The sequence below is a fragment of the Rattus rattus genome, chromosome 9 (assembly GCF_011064425.1).
Source record: "Rattus rattus isolate New Zealand chromosome 9, Rrattus_CSIRO_v1, whole genome shotgun sequence".
Classification (NCBI taxonomy): domain Eukaryota; kingdom Metazoa; phylum Chordata; class Mammalia; order Rodentia; family Muridae; genus Rattus; species Rattus rattus.
Window position 1 is genome coordinate 37,666,552 of NC_046162.1, and position 8,586 is coordinate 37,675,137.

Below are 8,586 nucleotides of genomic sequence, written 5' to 3' on the forward strand. Positions count from 1 at the left end.
ACAGAAGTCATCCTACAAGAACGTACAGAGCATCTTTGGTATAGCAGCGACTTTTTAAAAGAATCACCCAGGAGACACCTGGTCATGTCTTTGAGGGAGTGTCTAAAGAGGTTTAACCGAGGCAGAGACTGGCCCTGAGGGTGGGATGGAGTCTCAGACTGGATAAAATAGGAGGAATAGAAGTCCAGTCGGACAACAGTGTATACCACACATGAAGGGAAGAATTGCTAACGTAGACTGCCTGAAAACTTCTGCTGTGTTCTGCAATGTGCAGTGAGATTCCAGTATCTGAGAGACTGCGGCAGGAGGAGCTAAATTGTTTCATATTATAGGATCATGGTAGATGTTCTGTTACAACACCAGGAATGAGCCCTGCTGTGTACAGTGGACTTTGACTCTTCGTTGGTTCACTGGTGTGAGAAATGGGCCATTCTATCAAGGGAGGCCCATGCATGTGTAAGGGGCTTGGCTGATAGTTCTGTGTCTTCCACTCAGACCCGTTGAGAGCCGCTCTGACAAGAACCGGGCATGTGGCTCCCGTTGGTCGAGTGCTTGCCTAGCACGCATGAAGCTCTGAGTTCTAGTCCCAGTACTGCATAAGCCCCATATGATGACACACACCCAGCACTGAGGAGATTGGGGGGTGTGGATGGGAAGTTTGAGGTTATCCTCGGCTGCACACTGAGTTGGGATGCATCCAGCCTGAGCAACATAAGATCTTAAAAGAAGCTCCCAGAGCAGGAGTCAGGTCAGAGTTGAGGGAGGATGTACTGGTGTGCAGTGGGGCTCGGCAAGACAGCCTACCTGCCTGACTTCAGAGCCCTGAGTCCTGCCTCACACTGGCCATCTGTGACTGACCGGGGTTTCCAGTCTCAGGTCACGACAGCTGCTAAGGGACGCCCCACACAGCAGCAGGGCAGCAGTTGTTGGGTCCCCAAGACTTGCGGTAGTGAGGTCCCTACTGCAGCCATCCCGTGTGGAGCTGGGAAGTGGAGTCTTGAGACTTGGACTTTCGACGCGCGTGTGCTCCACAACCTTAGGTCCCCCATCTTTAAATAGAGGAGCTTGGGGCTGGTGTGATGGTTCAGCTGGTAATAGTGTGTCACCAAGCCTGGTGACTTAAGTCTGATCCCTGGGAGCTCCATGATGGAAGGAGAGAACTAACTCCTACAAGCTGCCCTCTGACCTCCAAACACACCTACAAATAGGTTGGATAGTTATAATGATGATGATAGTGATGATGATGATAGTGATGATGATGATGATGATGATGATGATGATGATGATGATGATGATGATTCTTTTTTTGAGATAGGGTTTCTCTGTGTAGTCCTGGCTGTCTTGGAACTCATTGTGTAGACCAGGCTGGCCTCTAACTCACAGAGGTCTGCCTGGCTCTGTCTCCCAAGTGCTGGAACCAAAGGCATGCACCATCATGCCCAGCTCAAAGACCTTTTTAAAAATTGAACTTGAGAAGGTGTATTGGAATCAGAGGCCTTTCCCCCAAAATAGTGTTCCGGCCCCACCCAGACCTCTGACTTCATGTCTGGTTAAGCTTTAGAGACTAGCTTAGCAGGCATCAGGGTGATAAAACCTTCCAGCTCCTGAATTCTTTATGAACCTGAACTTGGGCACTCTGGACATGGCACTGACCCAGGCTGAAGCGTTCTAAGTGACACAGAAAAAAACAGTAAAAAAGATATTTATTGTTAAAAAAAAATCAAATGGCCTCCAAAGCCACTTCTTCAATCCATCGGTCACACCCACAGTCACACGGCCGACGAATGCCTCCTCCTACACAGCAGTCTCTCTGAACAGCTCTGTAGGTGGGAGTCTCTGTGGCTCTTCCTCTTGACTTCTAACTCCAAACCCACACACGTGAAAGCGCAGTGGACCAGAGAGGGACTGGCAGAGGACAGGGGGCTGAGGCCACTACAGGCCTCCCTGGCTTCCAGTCTCTGCCACTCCCAGCTACATAACTTTCTACACATGTGTGCATACACAGGGTCCATGGGTACCCACATGTGTAGACATGTGCCCACACTGACCGTCCATGCACAGGGCAGGGTCAGTGTGGGTAACACTTGATTGGCAGGCATCTGTGATGAAGGGGGAGGGAGAAGGCAGGGTGTCTGGCCTGGATCCGCTGGCTGGCTCTCCACCTCTACCTGGCTCTGGATGGCAGTTGAATTCCTTGTGTCTAAACAAGAAGAAACCCTCTTGGGAAAACACAGCCAGAGAGCAAGGTTAAAAAGTGCCTAAGAAATTTTCAAATGAACTACATCCTTCTTGCTCTTGGCCAAAAGTGCCTGAGAAGTTTGGAATGATTAACTGAGCGTTCCATGAGATCGCACGTCTTCGGCACTGAAGTTTCCAGGCAAGATCCCACCGGCAGAGGCGGAATAAGTCCTGAAGCTTCAAGGACAAGACTTCCAGAAGATGGCAGTCCAAGTGACTCAACTTCCAAGAGTGTTCTTGCTGCCCGTGCCCAGAATGAGGCTGACATGAGACACTTGGCATAGATGTCCCAAAGGTACACACACACACAAAGCAGATACTCGGGTGTAATACCTGCTTGCAGGCTGCTTATCGGCCCCTAGGAGGCCACTGCATGGATCTCAAAAGACCCTGGTCTCTCCTCCACAGTAGATGCATGCATGGTTGCCTAATGGGCACAAACCCGCGTGCCCCATGATGGGCCTGTGAGAAGCTGTAGGAATGTGGCCCAAACACGCTGAGCTGGTGGTTGGAGCTCTTTCTTGCTGGGGCTGGGCGCTGGCGGATCTGAGCGATTACACTCCTAGTTCTCACCCCCCGCGTGCACCGCGCTGGGTACCTCCTCTTTCCTGGGGCCCTACTGCGAATTTTACAGCTCTCCCCTCAGCTTCCCTTCACCCTCAAGGACAAGCTGGGGACCCGAAGAGCACATTTTAAGAGATGGACATCTGGACTGGGGATGTGGTAGCTTCCCGTTTCTTCCAGCCACACCCAACTTACTTCCCGTGACACTGGAAGACAGTGTGGGGCCTGGGCTTCCCCATGCTTTCCTCTGGAAGCAGGAAGCTAGAACATGACTTCCTCGCAACTTCCATAGTCACTCTCTACCATATCTGAGCCCTCGTAGTTGGGGGGCGCTCGAGGTTGGCTCCGCCCTGTGGCAGGCCCACCATTCACCTCGCAGTCAGCATAGGAGGGTCCCGCTCTGCTGAGACGCATGCTCACCCCCTTATAACCCCCTTCTGCCAGGCAGGGCCCACCCCCTCCCTGGCGGAACTGTGAATGGTAGTAGCTGATAGCTGTGTACTCGTTGAGACAGGGGGCAAGCAAATGTTCCCGGGGGCTGGGAGGCCGTGGAGGCATCAGGTCTTCCAGGTTCTGATTGCTGTAACGGGGTGGGAGGGGTGCCCGTTTGTTTTCCAGTTCCAAGGGGAAAGGGAAGCCCCCATAGAGCCCAGTGGGATCTGGCATCACGGCAGGAGCAACATGGCGCCGAGGAGAGGGTGGCAGAGTTCCCTGCATTGCTTCAGGATGTGGGTATTCCCAATGCTCCTTCCGGGAGTAAGTGGGAGGCCAGACTGCAGCTCCACTTGGGTACACTGAAAGAGAAAAAGTAAGACTTGGTGAGGTCTGTGCTTCCATGGTGCATTCTAGCAAGCTGTACTTGACATCGGGTAGGGATGGCTCAGAGAGCTGGTGGACACGTGACCTATCTGTATTTGTTGTCCCTAGAAAAATAGAAAGCACTTAACACATCTACCTCCTTCTGAGCCAAAGAGGAAAGGGGCTATAGTTCCCTACTCTAGGCCAGCCAAGTCTCACTTCCAGATTGGACTTCCAGAACCTTTTCCATTTCCAGAATGGCACAAAGGTACAGACAATCCCCCCTTCATTCCCAAGTCCACCCGAGACCATCGAGTCTACATTTTGTGACATGAACATCAACCAGTCCTGTGGCGTGACTTGGGGTTTAGAGGGCTGGGTCACGGAACAGACACGATGAGCTGCAAACTCTGGGTCAAGAGACTTACGTCTTCTCCAGTCCTCTGTGCACTGTGACTTGGAATGCATCCCTTCCTGCCCCATACCCAGAGATTGGTTTGATCAACGACTGTTCCATTGTACGCCAACGCTGTGTACCAGTGGAGTATTTCCGGCTTCCACCCCCTTCCACCCACCCCTGAGCCACAGGACTTCTGATTATACTGACCCAGCTCCTCGCCTGACCAGGTTCTCTTGATGATGGGCTCGCGGCCAGGGTGGGAGGAGACTGCAGCTGGTGGGAACCTTGGAGGCACGCTGCACACCATCGGCCGCTGTTTAGAGCTAGGTCCGAAGGTGACGAGTTCATTTGGAACCGAGGTCTTGCTGGGCTCCGGTTGGTTTAAGTTGTTGCAGGAGCTGGTGTTAAGGGGGTCGAGCTCGATGGCAGGCGAAGCTTGGGTGTCAACACCAATGCTCCTTGCTAGGAGGTCCGGGTCCTCCATGGTCACCGGTTTGTGAGATTTGCGACGACGGCAGTAGAGGAGGAGTCCCACAGTGGCAATGATGACGAGAGGTAAGGCTACAGTGATTACCAGAAACTCCTGCTGTCCCCAGTCCCCTCTCTTAATCTCAGGAGTGATGAGACAGTGTCCTCCGGAGCAACCCCTTGCTTCCATCTCACATCTGCAGGGATTGAGAAGGACTTAGTGGACGGTTGAAGGTCCCTCTTAAAGAGATACCATTTATTTAATGTATGAATATTTTGTCTGCATATATGTCTGTGTACCACATGTGTGTCTGATGTCCTCTGAGGCCAGGGAATAAGACCTTATAGACCGTTCACCAGCACCATCTAGGGACTGGGAGTCAAACCAGGTCCTCTGAAAGAGCGACAAGTGCTCTTAACCACTGAGCTATTTTTCTATCCCCCTAAAGTTCTCTTTTCCAAAGTCCTATGGGATAGAACCGTCACCCCAAATCCTGAGGGGTGTGTGTGTGTGTGTGCGTGTGCGTGTGCGTGTGCGTGTGTGTGTGTGTGTGTGTGCATGTGCGTGTGTGTGTGTGTGTGTGTGTGTGTGTGTGCGTGTGTGTATGCAGTCTAAGGACCTAGCTCAGTGGGTAAGGACACTTACTGTCCAAGCATGAGGTACTGAATTTGAATCACTAGCATCCGCATAAAAAACTAACTGTGTTGGCCCCAAAGAGTGAGAAGCAGAAACAGGAGGCTCACCAGGCCTCGTTGGCCCCAAGTACTGTGAGGCCTTGTCTCACAAGAATAAGACAGAAGGCAATGGAGCAGAACACTAGGCATCCTCCTTTGGACACCTCATGTTATTGGGTGCATGTATCCCCACATATACAAACATGTGTACAAGTATATGTGGATGAGTATGCACATGTGTGTGAAGACAGAGGTCATCTTGGATGTCGTTCCATAGGCACCACCCACCTTGTTTTTTAAACAGGGCTTCTCAGTTGGTGAGAGACCGACTAATTGAGAGGCTGGTTGGCCAGGAAGCTCCAGGAACCTGGCCTATCTCTGTCTCTTGAGAGCGGGGGTCACAAGTGTGCACCACCATGCCCAACTGTTTTACATGGGTTCTGGGGACTGAACTCAGATCCTCAAGCTTGCAAGGCCAGGAAAGTGAGTTACCAACTGAGCCATCTTTCCATGGTCAAGCACAGGATTCAGTAGCAGCCTCATTTGTGACCATGGACTAGAATGCTACCTGCTGCTCTTCACTGAGCCCTAACTGTGCATGGCCCTGCAGATTTAGCTGCCTTACATGCCACTACTGCTTGGAGGAAGTACTAATTGTCAACCTAGCAGGATCTTGAAGCATCCAGGAGATGGATGGCTGTGTGGGCGTGCCTGTGTGGGATTACTATGACTGCGTTAACTTAGGTGGGAAGACAAGTCCACTGTGGGTGGCACCATTCCCTGGCTAGGATACTGGGCTGTACCAGTAGAGAAAAGGAACTGAGCAACAATGTGCATTCATCTCTCTCTGCTTCCCGACTGTGGATGTGGCCAGCTGCTTCAAGCTCCTGCCCCCTTGACAGCCAAGATGGACTGTACCTGTGAACTGTGAACCAGAATAAGCCCTTCCTCTCTTAAGTTGCTTTAGTCAGAGTATTTTATCATAGCAACAGGAAGAGAACCTAAGGCACTATGTGACCTCCCAGGCCATCTTCAACGTGGCATTGCCTGATATAAGACCCTTAGAAAACATTTATTGCCAGCTTTCCACTTTGGAGGGATTGGGGGGAAAAGTTCCCCACACACACACACACACCAATTGAGAGTCCCAAATATCTCTCAGTGCTTAGAATTTCACAAATGCCTTGTTCTGCAGTGTGAAATCCTGTGTTCCCCGGGTTCCTCTTTTAAAACACAAACACCACTTTCCTGGCCTGCTTCTGTATTACCCTCCAATGACCCTGATGCATATCATTTTACATCACAACAGGTGGGGAGCAGGATAGCAATGATGGCTGTTGAGGACCTGAGTCATTGAAACACTGGGAAGCCTCAGTTTCCCAATCTCCAAAATAGTGGGAAGACTATGCCACTGACTTTTCTTTTTAAAGTCTTAGTCCAGGTTGACCTTGAACTCACTATGCGTGCATAGATAATTTTGTATTTGGGTTGTTAGGGAAGGAGACATATTCTAGAAATCACCAGGCCATGTTGGCCCCTAAGTACAGTGTGTGTGTGTGTGTGTGTGTGTGTGTGTGACTCTTTGAGTATATGGGCCCATGTATGTGCATATGCTCATGCCTGTGCACTCATGGGGAAGCTAGAAGAGGGCAGTGGGTATCTTCATTTATCACTCTCTACCTATTCCTTTGAGATAGGATCTCTCCTGAACTTGGGGCTTTTGTTTTCTTGGCTGGGTTGGAAGTCAGCAAGTCATACAATCCCCTTGAAGTTTTGATTACAGGCATTCATGGAGCACCTGGCCAGTTACGTGGGTACTGGAATCTTAACTCACTTGATTGAGCAGTAAGCACTCTTAACTTCTAAGCTATCCTTCCAGCCTGGACCTTGACCTTCTGACTCTCTTGCTTCACCTCCTAAGTGCTAGGACTGTAATCATGAACCACCATGCTTGGTGGTCAATGATTATTATGTCAGGTTGACTACAAGGGAATACCCTGGGAGCTTGTTAAAATCAAAGCCCACTCTGGGTGGTCCTGAGTTCATCGATTCATAATTCTCTCCTATGACTGCTTAAAGATTCCTAAGCTTGGGGGCTCCAACACTAGATATTTGTCCAAGTGCTTTGTCTCTAGGCTTCTAGAATGTGTCTCCTCCCCTGACAACCCTCATGGCCTAGCCTAGTTGGGGATGGGGGCAGAGTTTTGCAGTGGGGTCAGAGACAGAACCATTCCTGGGCCCAAGAGAAACAGTTTCCCTGTGTCTCTGGGACACGTAGTACAAAGCAGGTGTGGCCATTCTCTGCAGATGTCAGCCAGGGTTGACAGGCCCTAAAGAGCTGGTAAGCTATGTGACTTCCTGGTCCCTTGTTATGGGTCCGGTTCAGATGGTTGGGGATTGGGCTTGGGAAACCTCTCTTCCCACAAGCATTCCCTCCCACAATATCCTGATGTAAGAAAGTCATAGGAGGAAAAGGCCTAGAGGCTGGGCCTCTGGACTCACATTGGGCTCCCTAGAGGTAAGAGGACAAAGATCACTCCCTAATGTTCTAGTGTAAGGAGCCAGGGCATGTGGCTTCTCTGGGCTTACCTGTCACCTGTGTAAGGGTGAGGGCAGTTGCAGGAAGTGCCTTCAGGGGAGGAGACACATGTGCCACCTTCTTGGCAGGGCACAGAAGTACAATTCTCCCTTCCAAGTTCGCAGTTCCTGCCAGAGAATGGAGGAGGGCATCTGCACAGGTAGCCTGGGAGAAAGAGGAAGAGGGGTGAGCAATAAGCTAGTGGTTGGGGGCCCCCGTGTGTCTTTGTGCTGTAGTTCAAGAACCATTTATCTACTAGATACTAGTGGCTTGCCCAAGATCACCTTGGGCTGTGGTGAGACACCCTACCCTATCAACTCTACAGTGAGACACAAGGGATAAATCATTATCAGGGACCTTGGGATAAACCTCGGGGTCATCTTCCCAGTCCATACCTGATCCAAGGGCAGGCGAACAGCTCCCACCATTGAGACATGGGCTCTGGCTGCAGGCAGTGCCAGGCCAGCAGCACTGGCTGAGGGCCCATGTCTCTAGCTGGCCCTCCATCTTCTTTCCACGACCAAGCAGCTCTAACCTCTCGCCGTTGACCACAACAGCATCCAGGCAACCTTCAAAGCCCAGGGAGACATTTGAGGAAGGATTTGAGGGGACAAGGCCACCCAGCAGTAGTTGTCGCTCAGTCCTCAGACCCTGACATTCCTCTGGGATGACAAGGGAAGCATTGTCTGTGATGTCGACCAACAGATGAACAGTCGTGTCCCTCTCCTCCAGCAGCATGGAGTGCCACTGTCCATCATTCACAGGATGACGGGAGGAAAGGTTTCCATAGAAACCACCAGGACAACGGTATTCCAGGTGGGGGAAGCCATTGGCCAGCTGCAAAGAGAGCACAGCAAAACAAGAA

General features: G+C 51.1%; 1 protein-coding gene across 1 annotated transcript in view; it reads right to left on the reverse strand.

Annotated features, from left to right (window-relative positions):
• Window positions 1–1,686: 1,686 nt before the first annotated feature.
• The window catches only part of Fat2 (FAT atypical cadherin 2), a 65,764-nt gene continuing 58,864 nt past the window's right edge, over window positions 1,687–8,586 (reverse strand). Inside the window, exons 22-25 of the mRNA XM_032912167.1 lie at window positions 8,117–8,558; window positions 7,733–7,886; window positions 4,208–4,665; window positions 1,687–3,596 (exon numbers count right to left, since the gene is read on the reverse strand). Of these exons, the coding sequence (XP_032768058.1) occupies window positions 3,064–3,596; window positions 4,208–4,665; window positions 7,733–7,886; window positions 8,117–8,558 (1,587 nt within the window). The 3' untranslated portion in view covers window positions 1,687–3,063. The remainder of the gene's footprint in view (window positions 3,597–4,207; window positions 4,666–7,732; window positions 7,887–8,116; window positions 8,559–8,586) is intronic.